Below are 22,516 nucleotides of genomic sequence, written 5' to 3'. Positions count from 1 at the left end.
TGATTTTCAGCCTTCCAGAGGGCCAGGGAGGCTGTTTTCTTCAGAAGCTTTACATTTTATATTGGGCTCCTCTCATATATATTTATTATTAACAAATTTCTATGTAATCAGTCAAAATCATCAACAGCACTTTTTGTCACTGAAAATTATTGGAAACTTAATGGCTTCAGATTTCATTATTTCTTCATTTTAAATTTGCATCTTTAGCTTTCCTAATTTTAAAAACCCTGTCGTAAATTACAATTTAAAAAATAATAAAAAAACTTAACATGAAGGTAGTTAATCAGATTTGTTACAAAAACTAACAGGCCCTAGTGTCAGCATCCCTCCGTAATATAATTAGGAAAGAAAGACTCAAAGATTCCATGTGTAGGAAATCAAAAGTACTTTTACTAATTACATACGGCTAGAGAGCGGTTGCATAGCAAAGTCTGGTTAATTAGGCGCGAAAGCAGTTGATATATAGAATAGCCCTTTCCACACCCCCTGGCATCATAGGCCCAGTCCAATCATAAGTCCTTCAAGTGTCAGGTGTGAGATAACTTCAAAAGGCATCATGAAGATGGAATGTCGGTGCCGTTAGTCTAAGTGGGAAAACCCCCACGCATGCGTAGTCCGTCCATCCAGAGAACTCCAGAACCTTCCTCCAGCACAATAAGTAACCCCACCCAAAATACCGTGCCCTCCCTCCCCGTTTCATGGCAGCTGAAGCAACAGCAAAGCAGAAGCTGACACCTAGTATGTTAAGACTCACGTGCCAAACATTGTCCAAAACAGTAGAGTCTCTAAGCAATTTAAGCAAAAATATCCAGGTAGTATGGAAAACCTGTGATCTGTTAAAAATCCACTACTAAATGACAAATACGGCATGACTTATAAATATTACAGTAGGTATAATTCTGTGTTTACAGGTTTCTTTATATATTGTTTATATATCTTTCTGTTCATAGGTTTGTTTTGCATTTTTGATGGGGATTCATTTTGTATTGTTATTAATAGGAACAGTACTATATTGTAAAGTAAAAAAAAAATGAAATTCCAGGGTGCTTTCTGTTCATGAAATATTTTTGCAATTCCAGATGGTTTCAGCTTCTCCATCTGTGGAAATACATTTAACGATTTTGTTTCAAAAAGAAAATAGCACCTAAGCAACTTTCATGTTCTGTAATGGCGCAGACTGCTGTTACTATACACGCACACATACATATATTCCTAGAAAGTATCCATTGAGGAAGGCTATAAATGAAATAATAGAAATTTATATCAAGACATAACATATTACTTATGTATAAATATAGCTTACTATCAGGTTCTGGATCTGGATTTGTTGTCAATATTTGCATTTGTTTGTAAACGCAGTTTCATTATTTTAAAAGCTGCAAGACAGAATTTATTAGGTGAACTCCTCCATCACATCCACACTGCTACGTTTATTCATCTTTTGCAGTTGTTAAAGGCATAAAAATCATATCAAACAAAAGTGTATAATCAGTAATCCTACATATAGGTACATTAAAATGTTAGCTGAGTTGAATATGTTTGTCCATATTTTTCATCCTGATTGTTTACAAGATCATTTAGAATGATCTGCTACACAAAGAATATATTCATTAGGTGCTGTTCCCAGAATGTTTTCTGTATGCAATATTTTATGCTGGACATTATTTTCTGAAAATGATACAAGCATGCTTAGCTCATCTTAGTGATCTGGTCAAGAATTACGTTTTTCTCCATCTGTGTGTAATCATACAACATAAATATGCAAGAACATGGTTGATGTTATATCTTTCTATAACCAAAATGAGTGTAATTATTGCTGACATAAGAGTAACAACCATAGCAACAAGAAACTTAGGAATTTTATAACAGAATCCAAACTCTATGGCTGAGAGATTCTGGGAGTTAAGTCCAGACGTCGTAAAGCGATCAAGGTTTAGAAACACTGGTCTATACTTACCGTAAATCTTCTATAATTTCTAACAAAGTCTTCCAAGAGCCATCTAAAGATGTTTGGCTTGAACCTCAGATTTGCTCTATTACTGGATTATAGTTCTTCCAGCAATTAAATGTTATACAGTTATTTTGATGTATTCAGATTGTTAACAGAATGCACATCTGTATACATCGTTCCTCATAGTGATTTAGGTTATCATAGTTGGACTCTCTTGGGCCATACCAAAATTCTTTTCTCAGAGAGGAATTAAAGTTATTAAACAATTTTGATTCTGGTCCATTTAACTGACCTGTTACAAGAAAAATGAGAATTAATAGCACAGATATTTCTATAGTCTACATTTCCAGTGTTTCCTAGGTTTTATATGAAACCAATAATGTGCACATTAAAACTATTGGAATAGTAGCAAAAACAAAAAAAGACATAGCAGTCCTTACATTGTTCTTTTCAGGCATGAAATCTAGAATTAATTAAAAATGAAAATACCACAGTTCTGATGTTAATTTTTAGTAATGGATACAAAACATTTCAAATGTTTGCGCATAAAATGCTCCATTTTGAATTTGAAATGCTGATTCTAATTTTCAGCTTCCAAAAGCATTCCAAACTTGAAATCTGAAATGCAGAAGAACACTTATTTTAAATTCAGTCTTGAAATGCTTTCAAACTGGCTAAAACCAGTTTTAATGTTTTCACAAGAGTGAAACAAACTCTCCTGAACTCAAAACAGCCATTCAGTCTTCAATTGGGCATTTCATGTTCAAAATGTTGGAGTCTGAAACCCAAGCTTTGAGTTTCCTTAAACAGCTGTGATCGCTGCAGATAAGCTGCTAGACTGTTTTACCTAGTTTTAATAGGAGTACTCATCTCTAACAATCTAAGCCCCAGAGCTCACTGTAACAGCATTGTCAAAAAGGCATTAAGAGTTATTAACCTAATTTTGCAAAGCTTCTTCTCCGGTAACACTGTACTGCTAACTAGGGCATACAAAACCTTTGCCAGACCAATCTTTGAATACAGTTTGTCTGCCTGGAATCCACACTGTATATTGGATATTAATAAAATTGAGTAGGTCCAGAGGTATTTCACGAGACGACTACTCCACTCCTCTGCTCACAATAGAACTCTTATGCCACCAGGCTTGGAATTTTGAGCTTGGACAACCTTGAACTATGCCACCTATGGTCTGACCTAAGCATACTACACTAAATTGTCTGCTACAACATCCTACCTGTCAATGACTACTTCAGTTTCAACCACAATAATACACAGGCAAACAATAGATACAAACTCAAGGTAAACATCTCCAAACTCGATTGCAGAAAATATGACTTCAGCAATAGAGCGGTCACTGCCTGGGATGCTCTACCTGACTCCGTTGTTACTTCCTCAAACCCCCATAGCTTCAACCTTAAACTGTCTACTGTGGCTCTCACACCATTCCTAAAAGGTCTGTAAGGAGACATGCATAAGCGCACCAGCGTGCCAACCATCCCTTTACTACTGTCCCCATTTATTTGTACTTATTTCATGTCAATGTTTATACCTGTTATCTCGACATGTTTGACAAACTAAATAACTATTATACAAGATCAATATGATTTGTAAGCCATAATTTGTATACATACTTAAAACAGTCAAATTTAGAAATATTGTTCAATCAGAGCATTAAGGCAGGTGGTCATCCTTAATATATTTGGTGAAATTATGAACTTTTTACCTGTTGGCTTTAATAGCCTTAAACAATTTGGGACCTAAACATCAGGCTAAAGTTTTCTTAACCCATTTGAGCCTTGCAGTTGGTTTCTGAGGCCTTTTTTCAACAAACTTATTTAAATTAGTAGATGTTTGTAACAGGCCTTTTTTAAACTGACTACTTCAATTTAGAACTTTCTTCCAGGAAATACTTTCTGGCCTCTTTTTCTGTATATTTTCAGATTTTATAGTTGGGGAAGTCTAATTTGTTATAATCATATTATTATTTATAGTTACATATATTGTAACTTTATGGTGTTTTAATTGACTGGTTATGTAAGTTGATCTGTGAAGACACACTGTAAATTTAAAAATTACTTTATCAAATAAGGAAGCCGCTTTATGTCAAAGCTGAATCTTACTACATTAATTACAAGTTGGGATGAAAAAAGTTATTGTTTTTTATAACTGCCCAGTTTTGAGTAACTCACAATAAAAATAATTTTCATAACTTTTAATAAAATGTTTTCTGCTATTATTTAAAAAAAAAGCTATTATGAAGAGGCTGGACATTCACATGCCCATCTAAGATTTTATGAGAGTAATTTATTTGTATCCGACCTTTATTTTTACAAATAACTCATTATGGCGAACATATCCAATACACCTTCCTCCAATTTTTCCCACAACAGCCCTGTGAGGTGAGTTGGACTGAGACAGTGACTGGTGGTCCAAGTAACCCAGCCAGCGTTCATGACTGAGCTAGAACTCAGTGTCTCCCACTTTCTGCAAAGAGAATTATGTCCTTGGAAATTTTTTGTCCTATCATGAATTGTTCTATTGTACAGTATATCCAAGAAATTGCAGGAAAATACTCCTGATGAATATCTAGTGATTGTTCACCTCAAATGCCCAAAATGTAATTTATCCAATAAGTGCTAGCCAAAAGTAGATCCAAATTTGGGATTTCCTGGTCTGTGGAAATAAACCTAGTTATTTTATTCAAGTGAGCCAACTAGCTCTCCTGCAGGAGTAACCTTGACCTTTGGTATCCAGAGAAACACCTAGTATTTGCTTCAATAGTTCATCATCCAGATGACTTGGGTTGATCCCATTCGGTGGCTTTGTTTGCAAAATACAGTAGACCTAGCCTGTTTACTAAATTAAGCTTTTTTTCTTGTATTGCACAATATACTGAACCATCAATGTTGAGTCCACACATAACAGGCACAGCACAATAGACCTAGTTTTTTAAAAAAAGACTAACCTAGTTGAACGCAGTTGCTAATTTGCAACTGATCTGGTTCAACATGAGGGGGGTGGGAACTATGCCTGTGCTTTTTTTTAGATACCAGGTAGGAAAGGGAGGGGGGGTAGTAGGGAAAAAAGCATTAGAGCCTGGTGATAGAACCCCAGAAGGCGATTGTCCAGAAGGCCCCAGAACTCCACTTTTGCAAATGAATCCCAATTTATTTATTTGTTAATCCTGTCTCCGGAACGAGGGGCTGTTTTGGAGGGCTTGGTTAGCTTCGCAGGTAACCTTGGCTCAACATCAGCGGCTTTCTGTTTCCTCCCGTCGGGGTGGGGGGAGAGAGAAGGCTTAGCCAAGGGAAAATCCCGCCAGCGAGGCCGGCTCGAAGGGGAACAAGTAGCGTCGAGGCCAGGGAAAGAAATCGCTCGATTTGAGGCGTGCGCCTGCGCGCGCCCAACTCTGCCTAATATACACACAGGCGCACATGCCTTCGCTCCCCTTCTGTGCTGCGGCGGCGAGGGAGGGAGGCCCCAGCGAGCCAGAAGCTGGTGTTGTGCGCGAAGGAGGCACAAAAAGAAGCGGGGTTGCTGGAGACGGCGGGCTGAGGCGACGGCTGCATTTCCCCCACCCCTCCCCTCCGTCTTGAATGGAAGCCCAGCTTGGCCGAGCAGCCTGGGATCTCCGCCGCTTGCAAACCCGCGCTCAGTTTTGGCTCCAGGGACTGACACGCTGCTGCGGGTGGCGGCGCTGAAAGGAAGAAGAAGTTGTTGAGCATCCTTCGCCTCGACTTCGCTGCCGTAGCCCGACGGGAGGCGATGCTGCAAGCCGCCGCCACCACCTCGAGTGCTGCTCCCTTGCCGGCCGAAGTCTCCCTAGAACCCAAACAGCCTCGCCGCCTGTGAAGAGAAGCCGAGGGGGGGTGGTGGTGGAGGGTGAATAAAAGGCGTCGGGCGAGCGCGGGCGATTCTGGAGCTCTCGCCGGGTTTATCGACGCGCTGCTGCTGCTGTTGTTGCCGCCGCCGCTGCCGCCTGAGGCGGCGGCAACTCGAATCTGGCGTGGTGGAAAATCTTTGCGCCCTCCCCGCCTGCCCGCGGCTGGCACCCGTGTAAGCAGCAGCGTTTGCTTGGTGGATGCGTATGAATGAGTTCTGCACCGAATGGGCGCAAAAAGCGCCCCAGGTCCACCGGCTCGATCTTCCAAATCGGCAAAACGTCGCTGCACGGCAGGGACTGCGAAGGCCAAGACAGCGGCAGCACCGAGGGCGACCCTAAGACCCAGAGACTAGCCCTGGATGACTGCAAGATGGTGGGTACCGCGCAGCTGCGCCCCCTCCCCTTTGGTGTGTGTGTGTGTGTTTGGTAGACCTGTTTGTGTGGGGCTCGGTGGAGGGACCACTCCTCTCCCCCCCCCGTTGTCCCCCCCCCGTCTCCCGCTCCTTGTCTATTCCGATCACGTGCAGCTGCACTATTTTTAAAACTGCAGTCCGCAATTGAGTTGACACCCTTTTTGCTCAAGTAGCTTGTGAGGCGGCGCGGGGTGGGGTGGGGGGGCGTTATACTGATGTTTTTTTTAAAAAAATACAACCCAAAATCCTCGGGTGTTTAAATGAGTTGGAGAAAGAGCTCGGCGTCTCGTAGGAAAGGTTAAAAAAAAAAGATGCGATTTTGGAACATTGGCTTGCGTGGGGCAGTGGACACTACAACAGAAGTACCAAACATTTGTTGGTTGGTAGTATTTGCCCACCGTACAATCTGGAACGGTACTCAGTGTAGTAGACCTCAGAAATCCAGAGCAAGCATTTCCTCTGCTTCCCCCTTAATTTCGGAAGTGGGAAATAAGAAAAAAATAAATAAACCCCACACAGTTCCACTGGCTTGATAGAAAACAAGGCTGTGAATACACTTGGAGGTGATGTTAAAAGATGTGCATCTGCTTTTTCACGCCAGAGTTGTGCTAACTTACTGGTGCAAATAGCAGCTGTGCCTGTTGATGTATAAACTAACTTCAACCCCCCAGGGTAGATAGGAAGTTAATCTACCAGAAGTATATTCTTCCAAAATCCAAATTAGGTTGAACTTTGGTGCAATTGAGCTCTGTAGTATGGTTAACTTATAAATCCATTAAGATAGAGTTCTAATATCCGAACTGTTCTTTAAAAAAAAATTATTGTATTTTCATGCCAACTTTTGCAGTTGAAAAAGCTAAAATCATAGTACTTCTTAAGGAAAAATCTAGTCTTAGTTTTCTAATTTTCCTATTTAAGTACTTATCCTTTTGGAATCTATTGGTTGCAGATACTTCTTAGGCTATTATTTATAGTAACCATGACTGTAAACAATGCATGATTTTAAAAAAAAAGCATTTAATGAAAACTCAAAAATAGTTACACAAAACATTTGGGTTGCAATCATATATAGATTTATTTCAGAATTAATACTGAATTCAGAAGGAATTTCCTTTGCATAAACTTATATAGGATTGTAAATTGTCTTGGGCTTCTAATTTTTATATAAATGTTGAATTTGTCAGAGTTAGATGAAGTTGAAATGCAGCTCAGGAAGGTCTGAGCCTTCAGAAAGCAAGCAAGATAATTTTAGAATTACTGCTTTTATTTTGATTTGATCTAAACAGTCTGAACACGTTGGATTGGAATAGGCAAGACCTAAAACGGATAAAATTACATTGAGATTTGTGTAATTAGCACTTGATAAGGCTACTATACAGGTAATGGGATTCTTACTGCAATCTATGAATGCAAATAAAGTCCATTTTGTAAAATGAAACTACAGATTATTTGTGCTGAAAATCTTTCTTCGATTATGGAAACTTGTGAACTGGGGCTATGAAAGTTACAATATTGAATGTAGTCATTTTCTTTAGGAAATGATTTGCTTAAACTTTTTAGTACTGTTTTCATTTTAGGGCATTTAAATAAATCTTCCCATTTAAATTTCTTTTATACAAACTTACAGTTGTGAGTTTACAAATGTTAACCTTTAAAAATAAAGCCTGACATTCATAAGGTTCTACTAAGGCTCAGCAATGTCACAAAAGAGGTTTTTAGGATAGTGTTGTCAAGCCTTGATTTGGGCAGTCTGTCAAATGTGATTTTCTTTGTAAGGGCCATAACATGCTAATCTGGAAGGGAAAGCAGGGAAGATTAATTTTATCACACAGTGCACAACAGTCCCTTGGAGTTGAACTGATTGGCCAGAGAATCCATCTATGGGGTTGGAGAGGTGTTTCACTTTGTACAACAGAAGTGTTGAGAATAAAATTTGGTGTTAGGGTTATGGCAAAATATATGTCAACACAACAATAAGATACCTTGTTTTTGATTACATGTATTCAAATGAAGAGATGCCATTTTATGATAGTTTGAGGGTTAAATGGTGGGCAAATCTGAACTCTGTTACAAATTAATGTTAGAATATATTGTTATTCTTTTTATTTCTGGCATGCCATACATATAAAAACGTAATTTGTCTCAGAAGAAAAATCAACAATAGTCATTGTGTTAAGCAAAATAATAATGATTCATTTAACCCTGAAGCCTTGAGTTGGAAGCATTTTTATATACAGACTTAAGTACTAGCACAAATACTGAATGGCAAGGAATTTTTCCTCCTAGATAAATAGCTGGATTCTTAAGAATAGTAAAAACAGCCTTAGAGCCAGGAAAGGCAGTTAAAAAAAAATAACAGAGCAATGAGTGACACATCCCACTCCTAATAGCCGGCAAGTCAGAAAATTGGGGTAGGTGGGTAGAGGCTAGGGCAGGGGGCATAGAGGAGAAACTATTTCTGGAAACATTATCTTCTTTCATGATAAAATATTTGGCTTCCGAGAAAAGATAAGCTGTTAGTCAGCCAGCTTTAGCATGTAAAAACACTTTCAACGGCTTAAAATATGTGGAATATCTTCATTTCCCAGTGAAAATGCATGCTCTGGGTGAGCAAAGGGCAGCTTTTATAACATGCTTCATTATTTATGGCATGGTGGGAGCAGATTTCGTTCTGTTTCAAATGCCTGCATCAGCACAGCTGGAGCAACTTTTTTTTAAAAAAAATACTGCCTTATCTTTCACTGCAGCAAAAGGTTGGTTTTATGTAAATAGATTTTCTCTTTCTCTTTCTCAGCTTGTCCAGGACTTCAACACCCAGGTGGCTCTGTATCGGGAATTGGTCATTTCCATTGGGGATGTCTCAGCCAGTTGCCCAGCGTTACATGCTGAAATGCACAGAACACGTACCAAAGGATGCGAGATCGCCTATCAGGCACACCAAAAGCTCTCTGCAATCTCTGGGTAGGAGACTCTTTCCAACTTCCGTCTACTCGCCTTACCAGTTTTAGTACAAGGTTTAGGAGCAAGAGATAACCACTATTGTATTTTAAAAGCCTGGATTTTGGCTAAAAGGTTTGTTTTGTTCTGAGCTGGCTTTTGGGATAGGAAAGCACCTCTTTAGTCTTTAGTTACAGTCCTCAGAACATTTGGAGGAAAGCTGTGCCATTTAAAATCATTTGAAACTGAAGGCATTTTGTAACCCTGTTGTATGAAACACAAGTTCATTGTTAAACTGATATGAGTATTTGATACAGATAGATGAACTTTTAAAAAAATCCATTCTAAAAGGCAAACAAAGTTAAAGAGCGATATTATTAGACCAGACTATTACTTTAAAACTTTTTATCATCTGTTAACTGGAAAATAACATTCTAAATAATTTTACAATATGCTTTCAAATGCTACATTTTGATTTTGTTTCAAAAATTACAGCTAAAACACCAAATTACTTCTAAACCAATGTAATAAACAGTGTTTCATTCATGAAGGTACAGTTTGCATCCGTGATTATGCCCATCAGTTACATCTAAGGCGGAAAGAAAACTGGAATTCATTTAATTTACTTTGGATGTACATTTTATGCAGCCTTGTGGTACTACTTGCACCTGCAAACAGGACTCTAAAAATCTAATAATATTTATTTATGTATTTTACTTTTAGCTGCTACCAAAATACCAGGATGGTTTATAAAAAGCAAGTGGATTAAAGCAGCAGACTCTACAAAAAGATAAAATGGTGATTTAAGTCATTAAAACTGCAAATTCAAACTTAAATTTTATGCTTAGGTACAGTTAAGGGTAAACTGAAAGGCATTGTTTTTTTTTAAAGCCAATGTGGGAGGCACTATTATATTCCATTGTGGAGAACATTCATATGTCATTTTGTCATTCAGTCATGACAAAAAGTTACAGCAAGATGGACCATCTACCGTTGAAGATGTACTTCCCAGATTATTTAAATGATGGGAACCTTGAAGAAGGAGGCAATGTCTAAGGCAGGTGTCAGCAACCCAAGGCATTTTGATCCCTCCTGCGGCTCCCTGCCAAACCGGTTGCGCGACCTGCTCTCTGCCCCGAGAAGGCATGAGCCTCTCTGCAGAGCCGCACGGTTGAAGTGCCCCTAGCATTTTCTCTGCACTTCCCACGACCAGCTTCTTTTTGCAATTCAGTATCCTTCGTAGGAAGCTATGGTCGCCTTTGCATCGGCTCAGGAAGGAGGGGAATGGGGAGAAGGAGGAGGCTCCGTCACCAGATGCAGGGAGGGAAGAGCTCCAGTTCTCCATGGAAGGAAGGAAGGAAGGGAAGAAAGAAAGAAAAGGAAAAAGAGAGAAAAACAGAAATGAGGGCGGGGGAACAGAAAACAATGAGCACCACCAAACCCGGGTAGGCGTGGCTGGAGGGCAGGTTATGTGACTGGGTGACATTGAATTGGCCATGGCATCCAGGTTTTGTGGCTCCTGGCATTTTGTTTTCTGTGGGAAACTGGTCCAAATGCCTATTTGAGTGTTTAAGGTTGCAGACCTGGTCTAAGGTATCCTGAACCGAAACCATTCAGATCTGTAAAAACAAGTGACTCCTTATATTGTACCCAGAAGTAAATTAGCAACCAGTATAGCAATTTCAAAATTATTGTTAACTTTGTTTCTAGAAATAGACAGAAGACCATAGTGGGTGCAGCACTTTGTACCAGTATTTCACACATGAGTAGCCCAACACACAATGCATTACTTAGTTGAAGCTTAGAGGAAGCTTAGAGCAACTTACAAGTTGCTTTTAGGTCATTATTTAAGGAAGAACGCCTATAATAAATGCTTCTGGCCACAAATTCTATCTAAGGAAATAAGGGGTCCTAATGCACAATAACTCACAATTTGCATATCTGCTCTGTGTGGGAAAGTTTGACCCCATCTTATCTGTCTTATCTGAATTATGTCTCAATTTATTTTTCTTCTATCTATTAAATCAATAATAAATAGTAATTGACAAGCATAACTAAATGGTGCTATCTTGTTTCAGTTAAAGCAAAATTCAAAGCTCTAGATTTAGTAGAGGTTGAGTAATTTTAAACACTCTTGTCAAGCTATCCACTTTTGGAGACATAATGTTGTTTTATGCAGATACACTTTTAACACTAAGGCTGCAAAGGTTTTAATGGGGATACAGAAGTACACTTTTCTGTCATCAAACATTGCAATAATTGATTAGCAACAATGCCATTAGTTTGAATAAGTGCTCAGTAGAGGCTTTGTAATCAGTTCAGCAAGCAGCAATAAAAAGACGCAAGTAGCCACCAAAAATACAGCATTTAAAAATTGAAAAGTGGCAAAACCAGAAATCCCCAAAACATTATGCATTTAAAAGCAAGTTTGTAAAAGTGTAAGTAAACATTAGTTGTAATACACAATGAACATCAGTAATTGCCTATGTTACAGATAATTCTTAAAACTCAGAACCTGCCTTATACTCTACTCTATTTTAGACTTATAGGGTGTGCTCAGTACAGTATCTATCCATATCTCAAGTAGAAGACTTTTTCATTAAGTATCACTGATTCGTTCAGTGAAAGCATCAAGCTAAATGTTGGACCACCATTATATCATGCTCTTCTACTATGCTAGGAACCCACACTTTGGTTCCTAGCCTGTCTTTCTTTTATCATGCCATGCGGTGCAAAATTAAGCATATATTTTACAAAGTACATGAGTCAAGTAGAAGAGAATTTGGATTTAATTTCAGTTTTGCTTGTGCCAGAATGCTGTACTGAGTTGTGGCCCTTAAGTAGGCATCTGTGATAATTACACAGAAATGAAGTCTGTGGCTCCAAATTTGCTATTTTGACATTTTCTTTTAAATGCATGGCAGTGTAACTGATGTAATCTTGTGTCCAATCTTCACTACTGGCTTTCAGACTGCGATAGGGATTAAAAATGCCCTTTTACTTACACAGTGTACTGTACATAACCCTGAAATGTTTTGTTAAATTAAAGATACTCAATAAAGGTCAGAAGTAGGACAGAGCCTGCTTCATTTTTCCCTAATACTATTTGTTCATGTTGCCCTTGTTTGCCAGACACCTGGCCCATCATTCCCAACCAGCCGGGGTATCCTACTTGGCTAATGTCTTTCGAATGAGCCATGTGAAAGTCTTTAAGGTGAGATATTTGGATGAGCAACTGATCCAGCAAACAGACTGGAATAAGAATAGTCAAGGCATTTCTTCAGTCTATTATATGAAGCATCCATTTCATCCTACCTAGTAGTATGGCTAGCCCTGAATAGATGAGCAGGTTTACTTTTTGCTTCTTCAAAAAAAAATTGCAGGAAATTCCATATTTTTCAGATTATAAGACGCATCATGATTTTGAAAAGGTAAATTTTAAAAAAAAGTTTTTGCACTCTGCATGCCTCCCAAACCCTCTGCATGCCTCATTTTTTGCAAAAAAAAGGGGGGGCATGCAAAGCTTGGGAGGCTTGGAGAGTTCTCATAACTTCAGAGGCGTTTGATAGCTATAGAGCTTGTTGATTTTGTGGTAGTACAATCCAGATTTTCCCCATTCTCTTCTGCCTAAAAGACTCCCAGAATAGTTTACAGTTACGTACATGTGAAACAAAACTGCCTTTGCCTACATGCTTATAGTCTAAAAGACACCATTCAAAAGGAAGGAAGGCTGGGAATAAACAACCAACTTAAGACGTCATTAGAGTCTTAGGAGTAAAGTTAAAATAGAGAATAAATTCAACTGGGAATGGGGCTGGGTTAGAAGATAAGGTATTGGCTGTTGCTGTTTTTTCTCTGGTAGCCTCCACAATCATTGGTGATAGCTGGAGGAAGAATACTCAATTGGAGTTGTATTCAGGAAAGAGGGAACATTCCAATGAATAGATTTGGAGACCCAGAACAGGGGAAAATTCTTTTTTTTTCACAAGGGTATGTGAGGGCCGTGGTTAGGAAAGAGGACATGCTGGATTAACTTCTTATGTATATATATGCAAAGACACAAACCGTGAACTTTTTCCAGAACTGTGGGGCACATACTTCAAATTTATATCTGATGCTTTAACAAAGCGAAGCATAGATACTGCTAAAGCGAGAACTAATTAGTACAAACAGCTATTCAAACCCAAGGCGACGGATTTCATTTTTCATATAGCCATATGCCCATCTCCACATTGCATTACTAATCCCCTAATACATGGGCAGGTATAGTGTTTCCAAGAGTCCTAAAATAGTCTAGGGGGGAGTCTAAATTTGCCAGATACAGAGCAGAAAGGGTTATCGTGAAAAGGAAATGCAGAATTGAAACATAAGAGGCTTATGCTTATTTTGTTTCAAAGCAAAGAAGCACAAATACACACACACATAAATATACACATGCTCAATTTCTGATTAGTCAGAGACAGTTGGAAAAATACTGTCCGCTTTTGCAATTACTTGATTTATATAGGAGAAACCAAATATGAGGTGCTTCACTGCATTTGAGTACTGTTTCATCAAAAGAAGTAGATTGACTGGTTTTTTTATTTTATTTTTATTTTTGCCTTCAAGCCAGTGTTGATTTCTTGTCACTGCCAGGATTGGTTCCTGCAGTTTTCTTGGCCAGATTTCTTGGAAGGGGCTTGCCTTCCTAACATTCCTAACATTATGAGAGTCTCCTCAATCAGGTTGAACCACTTGGAAGGAATATAGATGAGGATGGGAGGAATAACATCTTCCTCCTCTTCATGCTTCTCCTCCTCATAGACTTTTCTGGACCTTTACTGCAGAAGTTGAAGCCCAGGCTACCAAAGGATGACAGCTGGACAGGATATACAAACAAAAATAGTAGCAGCTAGTGTCACTGCTTTCTGCCCACAGTTCAGGGACCTCCCTCGGTCATTTCGGTTGAATATATTGCTACTCAGCTGTTTCTGATAAATTATGCTGTTTTTGTAATCCTTTAAGAGTTTTACAGGTGGTATTAGCATGCTATTGGTCTAGAGCAGTGGCCCCATTTTTGGCCCAGGCGTTTCAGAAAAAAAAAAATTACCTTCCAGTTTCAAATAACAATTATTTCAAAATGTCAATTTCTCAAGGGCTCAAAACTTATTTTCTTTCCTAGTAGCATCCATGTACATCTGACTGCCTACCATAAAGTTCTGATTGATGCTAGAATAAAATGCTTGCTGCAATTTCTAAACTTGCAAATGATAATCTTGTAATCCTATCAGTAATAGCACATATTGAGTCTTGTATTCACTTCATTCAAAAAACCCCAACAGAATATTTTAGTGTGCCCATGGTACAGTTGAGAATTAAGAAAGAGTCCCATATTAATTCAGGAGCTGCAACTGTGAGCACAAAACCTTGTAGTCTTAACAAAATTTAATCGGTGTTATCAATTTGTCAATTAAGTGTTAGGCTAAATGATTATCTTAAATGATACACCGGTCCAAGAATCCTCACAACATGAAGGTGAAGGGCTCCCTCAAGTGGCAGTTCTCAGAAGCCCTATCCAAACTCACTAGGTCAAGTTCACCTCAGATGAAGCTAGAAATTATACAGTTTATGTGAAATAAGAGACTTTGTATAGTAGAAGAAGCCAAAGGCAGCATAAACCTCCTGGAACGATATACAATACAGCTAGCTCTGAGGAGAGGTCACACTCTCCTAAAAGGACAGAATATCCTCCTCTTAACCAACATGATCAGAGAAAGCCATGTCACAGGAGAGGGAGGTAGCAGGCTCCTGCTGAGTTGAGAAAAATGTATTGTCTCCCACAGCATAACCCTCAAAGGAATCCACAACACAGCAGTGGTCTGGGTAAGGTGCAGAGATATGGTGCTTCAGTCCCGGAGTATTTAAACAGTCTTTTAGTATTTAGCAGCCATTTGCAAAGACTCATTTTATTCAGATGTAACTGGCTTCCAGAGGTACCTGGCCCCAAAAATGTTACCTCACTTTGTTTAAGAACAACTACTTGCAACCCATCCTCAGTGTTATGACAGTTGCCTTTCACCCCACAATCACGTGATTGCATTCAGGTGCTGAGCAACCAACTTGCATTTATAGTGTTATAGTGTTTTTAATGGTCATGTGACACAATTTGCAACACTTTTTGCCTTTTTCATCATGTTCATGGGAAAAAAACACTCTTTGGACCTGGTGAATTCATATGGTGACCAGGGTGACTTGATTTAGAGCTGTCGTAAGACAGTTATATGGTACCTTGGTTTATGATTCGTCACATGGTACCTTGGTTTATGATTACAAAGGCCTACAACCAAAATTCAAAACTGTATATAGTGGTTGTAAGTCAAGGCTTACTTATTATCAATCTTTTTCTTTAAGTTGTGGCCTTCCAACATGGGACTGCTTTGTTGTAGCTTTCACAAACATACAACAGGCCTTTCCTCAGGCCTTTTTTTAAAGAGCATGAAGTTTCTCTGTGCTCATGGTTGTTGTTGTTAGTTGCAAAGTCGTGTTTGACCCATTGTGACCCCATGGACACCGTTGCTCCAGGCCTTCCTGTCCTCTACCATCCTCTGGAGTCCATTGAAGTTCACACCTACTGCTTCAGTGACTCAATCCAGCCACCTCATTCTCTGTCATCCCCTCCTTCTTTTGCCCTCAATGCTTTCCCAGCATTAGGCTCTTCTTCAGTGAGTCCTTCCTTCTCATTAGGGGACCAAAGTATTTGAGTTTCATGCTGCCTATGACAGCATCAACAATTCCTAAAACAGTCTTCTGCCACTATCCACTGATATCCACAATGAGATTTTCAGAAACTTCAAGCCATTTGAACCCCGCCATGAGTCAGAACATTTTATATAGAAAGTGACATTTCTAACAGTCACACAGTAATGTCTTTCATTGAGACCAGGAAGTCATCTTCCCCTCCTGCTATAATTCTCAAACTCAGTTGTATTAGGATTTGTGCAAACTGACATCTCACGGGTCTGAGCTCAGTAGAATGAAGATAGATAGAATAAGACAGCCTTCTAGTTTCCTTCTGACTGCCACAACCAAGTCCCAAAGCTTCAGCGATTATGATGTCCAGGTAAATCAAGGGTTCCATTGAGCTGGCTGTAAGTCCTAAAATAAGCCTGCTCCATAGGAAATTGTGGCTCACTCTACTGGAAGTGCAGTCACCACTGCCCTCCTCTACACTAATGTTCCCTGGGTGATAGCTTTATCTGTATCTCCACAGTCTGCCTTTATAAAGTACCATAAGTTCTATTCTCTTGAAGCTTGGTTGAAGCCTTCTCAGCAGGAGGACACTCAGGAGAGTGGGAGGATGCATTTGTTTTGTAATGATGAAAAGATTGATTTTTCACCAGTTTTTAAAAAATTAATGGTAATAGAGTTTTAAATGTCATGCATCATTTGTTTCATTGTAATATATATGAAGTATTTTTCAAAGTGTGGTCTGAGGACTACTGTGAGTCACCAACAACCTTTCAAGGTATCTACTGTATGAAGTCAAATAAATCAGTACTTAAAATTTCTCAGTTTTCATTTCTGATATAAATATCAATGGATATAACCCACTTAAAGCCCTTTGAGATAATCATTTTTAGGAATGTAAAAGGGTCCTGAAATCAAAATATCTGAGAATCTCTGCCCAAAGCAATTTCACAATACCTAATTGGAGCATTACCCACTCAATTGCTTTCTTTGTAGAACTGAAAAAATGGTGATAACACCATTTAAAAACATGTCATCTATGAAACTTATAATCCTTTTTTTATAAGCCAGATAGAAGGCAATTCCATATATTATTATAATTGCTTAAGCCCAGGATTAGCATTGTGGATTGACCTTGTGTTCCTCTGCCATCATCTGTGTTTGGCAGCTGGCTGATTAATTTTCAGGTCAGATGTAGTGCAAAATAATAGTTGTTGAACATACATTGGCAGGAAAAATACTGCAACATGTGGTGGTATCAGAGTAAGTGTTCCCAGGCAGGAATGAATCATTTACACAATCTCACAAGAAATCCAAAGAACTACAGATTATTATTATTTATTGAAGAAAATAAGAAGCTATAATGAAAGAATTTTGGTCCACCACCACCACCTTATACAGTATAAAGAATTTCTTGGGCCCCTCTTTTAAATTGGGCAGCTTGTTTCCATCTGTTCTTTTGATTGATCAATCAGAATTCAAACTGTAGGAGGATGTCATACAGAATTATACTAACCTGACATTAGTCTTTATGACTATGGTAGTAGTTGAACTCTTGCTGCTACTTTCTAAATGAGTGGCTGTGTTTTGTAATAGAAGATGCTAAGAAAAAAAAAATAGAACTCAAAGTAAGGACTAGAATTTGAGTGGAGGGAAGAATGGAATAATTTTTGAACTCCTTAAATGGTCAGGTACAGAGACTGTTGGCTGGCTTCTGCAAAGATGCCGGTATTTTGAGAATTCAAGCAGTTAATAACCCTTATGGCCTGTTTTGTTACCTGATTCTGAACATTGGGTAAAGGATGTGGAAGGCTATGTAGAAAGGAACAATTGTTTCACTTTTTTCTAGTTTAGTTCATTTCAACCATGTACCTTTTATTACATTTCGAATATTTCTCTTTCCTTTTACCCATTATGAAATGTTTCAGTTTGAATTTAAGATTTTGGTCAGAGGTCTGTGTAATTGGACACCTGCCAGAAGCCTTTTATAATCCTCCTTCCATTTAGACTCCTTGAAATATTGAGAGTCCTTCTGTCTGGCCTCTTCTACCTAAATCCCACATTAAGCCATTATTGTTAGTCATCTCACTTTCTGATAGGTATAATTTCCTCCCAGCAGTGCCTGATACCAACCAAGTCAGCATGTCAAATTTTCCAAGCTTTTCCTTGATGATTCATTGCCTACTATGACAGTTGTTTGCAATGAAGTGGGACTTATCATTTACTTGGCTTCCTAAATAACTTTCCTTACAAGATGAAGTACCTTCTGGTAGGAGGATGTGTAATTAGAGATGAATATCAATGATAGAATAGAACAGAATTCTTTATTGGCCAGGTGTGATTGGACACACAAGGAATTTGCCTTCGGTGCATAAGCTCTCAGTGTACATAAAAAACAAGCAGTAGCTTGTAGTAGTACGTGGACTCTGTGGTTGGAGTACTTGGAGGTGTTACTTGGTTGCTAAACTAAACCCTGACATTCCATATTTAAATCAAAGAAATAAGAGAAGAACAACCTTCTTATGCCACCTTCGTAATTTGATAACAAATTGCAACTCATGGAAATTCTCAACATTTAGAATGATTTTGAAGTGGTAACATATTGGGATGCTGCACAGTAGAGCCAAGGAAACAAAACAACCTTCTCAAAAAAAAAATTCAGATGCAAAGAATGAAGTAATCTAAAAGCAAAGGGTGGATTTTGGATGGACATAACATAATTGTTGACTTTTGACAGTATTTTCTATGCTCTCACTGACCATTAATTCAGAATTGGCAAATAATCTCTGCTAATATCAAAGGACATGGTGAAGAAGGGGCGCGGTGGCTAAGACGCTGAGCTTGTCAATCAGAAAGTCAGCAGTTCAAATTCCTAATGCCGCATAACGGATTGAGCTCCCGTTACTTGTCCCAGCTTCTTCCCACCTAGCAGTTCGAAAGCATGTAAAAATGCAAGTAGAAAAATGGGGACCACCTTTGGTGGGAAGGTAACAGCGTTCCGTGCGCCTGCGGCATTTAGTCATGCCAGACACATGACCACGGAGACATCTTCGGACAGCGCTGGCTCTTCGGCTTTGAAACAGAGCTGAGCACCGCCTCCTAGAGTTGGGAACAACTAGCACATATGTGCGAGGGGAACATTTGCCTTTTAACATCAAAATGTCCTTTGTTTTTATTTTTATTTCCCCCCTTCCCCCACATTAGTGCAAGATTTTACACGAAGAAAGTTTAGGTCAGGATTCCATTAGGAGGGTCTGAAATACATGGAAAACCTTTCAGTGGGATTGATTTTGTTCCAGGTATATATTTCCTTTGGGGATTTTATTAGTAAACACAAGTTTAGGAGATGCAAGATGACTGCAATATTCACTTTAAAAAAATTGAAAGTTAAGAATACATGGGTATGCAAGTGCTTTTCTATTGAATGAAGCTTTTCTTCTGCTTCGCTCTAGTAAAAAAATTAGTAACAATTTTAAAGACCAATTTAGTATTGGCAAGGAAATGCAGAAGTAAGCTGACATAATAGACTTATTGACAAACCTGTTCGTTTCTAGAATGAACACTAACATGATTTGGTGAACCCTGCACACACTTTTTAGTGTATTTTATGATGATGCCCTATAGCTTGATTTTTCCCCCTGCTGTGTTGTGTTACAATAACTATTCTATGCAATTAAAATCATTCAGAATAGTGACTACTAGTTAAAGAAAGTCTCAAGTCTGATCCCTGGCTTCCTTAATTTCAAAAGAATTTGTAGCAGTTGATTTGAAATATTTGAATAATCTAGAATAATAATAACAACAATAATAATAGCAACAATAACAATAATTTTTTTTTAAAAAAAAACAAGCTATCCGCACAAATGACATTAAGGCCAAAATCGAAAAATCCTCTGATGATGCCAAATGCAGACTTTGCAAAGAAGTTGATGAAACTGTTGATCACATACTCAGCTGCTGTAAAAAAAAATCATGCAGACTGATTATAAATAGCGGCACAATTCAGTAGCACAAATGATTCACTGGAATTTGTGCAAAAATTATAATATTAAACAACAACAAACTGGTGGAAACATAAACCTGAAAAAGTCACCGAAAATCAGATGGCCAAGATCTTGTGGGATTTTCGTATACAAACAGACAAAATACTGGCGCATAATACACCAGACATCACACTGGTTTAGAAAAATAAGGTTACAATCATAGACATCGCAATACCAGGTGATAGCAGGGGCGCCGAGAAGGAACATGAAAAAATTGCAAAATACCAGGACTTAAAAATTGAAATTCAACGATTATGGCACAAACCAGCAGTGGTAATTCCAGTGGTAATCGGCACACTGGGTGCTATTCCAAAAGCACTGGAATTACATTTAAAACAGTTAAAAATTGACAAAATCACCATCAGTCAAATACAAAAAGCCGCACTGCTTGGATCCGCACGCATATTACGAAAATACATTATGACGTCCTAGGCCCCTGGGTGGAGCCCGACTAGTAACCAATGTCAAATCCGGTGAAACAAGTGGCCGCTGTGATACAATTGTATAATAATAATCTATTTGATAATACTAAGTAAGGTGATTAAATATTCTTGATTGGATATAAGACAACTTCCTACTTAGTTAGATCCTCCTGTATTTTATCTTGACTCATTATGCTTGAATAATTCAATTTCACATCTATGTGGTTTTCTTGGCAATAGTGCATAAGTGATTTGCTATTGCCTTCTTGCAGAATTTCAACACTCCCCCCCCCCCTTTTCCTATCTAAGTTAGGGTCCTCTCTTCCTGGTAGCTTCCCAGTCAGATAGTAACCATGTTCCACTGTTAGCCTTTCAAGATCAGGCAAGGTCAGAGAGTGTTGAGCAAAATGAGTAAGTAAATTGTCTAAAGTGATCCAAGTGAGCTTCTCATATTCCTGTGAAAAATTAAAAATTTTCTGGAAATGCTGCAAAGTCATTGCAAAATGAGAAAAATATGAAGGGACCATAGTCCAAACAGATTGCCAGTTTGCCAGTCTAATGAATGTAGGGCGTTGTTCAGTTCCACTTGGAAAAAAATATGAGAGCTAACTACTTCTAATGTTCCAATTCTCTCACTTGAAACGTTTCCTTAGATTTTTTTTTTTTAGATTTTATTAAGAATTTATATGCCGCCCTTTTCCCTGGAGGGACTCAGGGCGGCTTACAATAGTGAGGGGAAGGGGGTGCAAGACAAGACTTAAAGGAAAAAAATCGTGAATAAAAGAAAATTATCCATAAAAACACAAGATTCATTCAACATTCGGGCGGGGTGAGAGTAATCCTATCCCCAGGCCTGACGGGATAGCCAGGTCTTCAGGGCTGTGCGGAAGGCCTGGACTGTGGTGAGGGTACGGATCTCCACGGGGAGGGTGTTCCATAATGTCGGAGCTGCAACTGAGAAGGCTCTCCTCCGCGTAGTCGCCAGTCGGCACTGACTGGCGGATGGAATTCGGAGGAGGCCTACTCTGTGCGATCTGATGGGACGCAGGGAGCTAATTGGCAGGAGGCGGTCTCTCAAATAGTCAGATCCACTACCATGGAGCGCTTTATAGGTGGTAAGTAGGACCTTGAAGTCCTTAGCTAATATGCTCCATATTGAATGTTCACATCATCTTGATCAGCATTTATTGCTGTGTCAGTACTTCTATGTCATTGTATTGGTGATAGTATTCAGCCAGTTCTGGAAAATAGCCCAAATTTTGAGAATGTGGAGAGTGAGGATTTTGCAGTATTGTTCCCCTGACACACCCACAGAGCCACACCCCATAAACGGTAGTAAAAAAAATTGGAATCCCACCATCGATTTAACATATGAGAGTCTTGAAGTCTATAATAGGTAATTTCTTCAGCGTTTTCTAGAACGGACTGCTTTTAGTTTGCCATAAATAGGGGGTGTAGACTATATATAGAAAATTTGATCCAACTGAAAATTCAAGTCTGCATAACAATAAGAGTATATTTTGACTCTACTAGCTTAAATTATTTTTCTATACTGTAGTTTTGCCCTCTCAATGTTACCCCCAAAACCCCATTTGCCATAAAATAAGTTGAAACTAACACAACTACAGTACATAATGTCCTCCATATTCCTTAGGACAGTGATGGCTAAACTTTTTGTTCCCGCATGCCTAAAGCATTCGTGTGCACGCATCCATAATGCAATGTGTGTGTGACCCCCTGTGTGCCCTGTGCATGCATGTGCGATCCCCGTGCATGTGCATACAAACCTCCCGTGCATGCGTACATGTCTCCCGCATGCACAGCAGAGAGCCGAAAACCAGCTGGCCAACGGGAACAATTCTTTGATTGGCCATTTGTAAATTATGTAATAAAAGAAAAATAAAAGTATTATTTTAAAAGTATTTATCCAATATTACTCTTCAGTAAATCATGACATAGAAAACAAAGTAATTTACCTATAACTGGTACTCATAGAATATCTCTCTACTATGGGTTTACTTCCACCTTACACCTCCTCTTGCATTTCCTGGGGGAGCTGCTCAAAAATTGAACGTGAAAGTGCAGAGGGCTGTTGCCTCTTTTTTTAAAAAAATACCTTTGTTTTTGAACAAGTTACAGCC

The 22,516-nt window shown here is 38.8% G+C and overlaps 1 protein-coding gene across 1 annotated transcript in view; it reads left to right on the top strand.

Annotated features, from left to right (window-relative positions):
- The first annotated feature begins 5,415 nt into the window (after window positions 1–5,415).
- Window positions 5,416–22,516, top strand: part of RGS7BP (regulator of G protein signaling 7 binding protein) — a 55,511-nt gene continuing 38,410 nt past the window's right edge. Inside the window, exons 1-2 of the mRNA XM_032214068.1 lie at window positions 5,416–6,207; window positions 9,042–9,208. Of these exons, the coding sequence (XP_032069959.1) occupies window positions 6,043–6,207; window positions 9,042–9,208 (332 nt within the window). The 5' untranslated portion in view covers window positions 5,416–6,042. The remainder of the gene's footprint in view (window positions 6,208–9,041; window positions 9,209–22,516) is intronic.

The sequence above is a fragment of the Thamnophis elegans genome, chromosome 3, assembly GCF_009769535.1.
Source record: "Thamnophis elegans isolate rThaEle1 chromosome 3, rThaEle1.pri, whole genome shotgun sequence".
Classification (NCBI taxonomy): Eukaryota; Metazoa; Chordata; class Lepidosauria; order Squamata; family Colubridae; genus Thamnophis; species Thamnophis elegans.
This window is presented reverse-complemented; position numbering and strand designations above follow the sequence as displayed.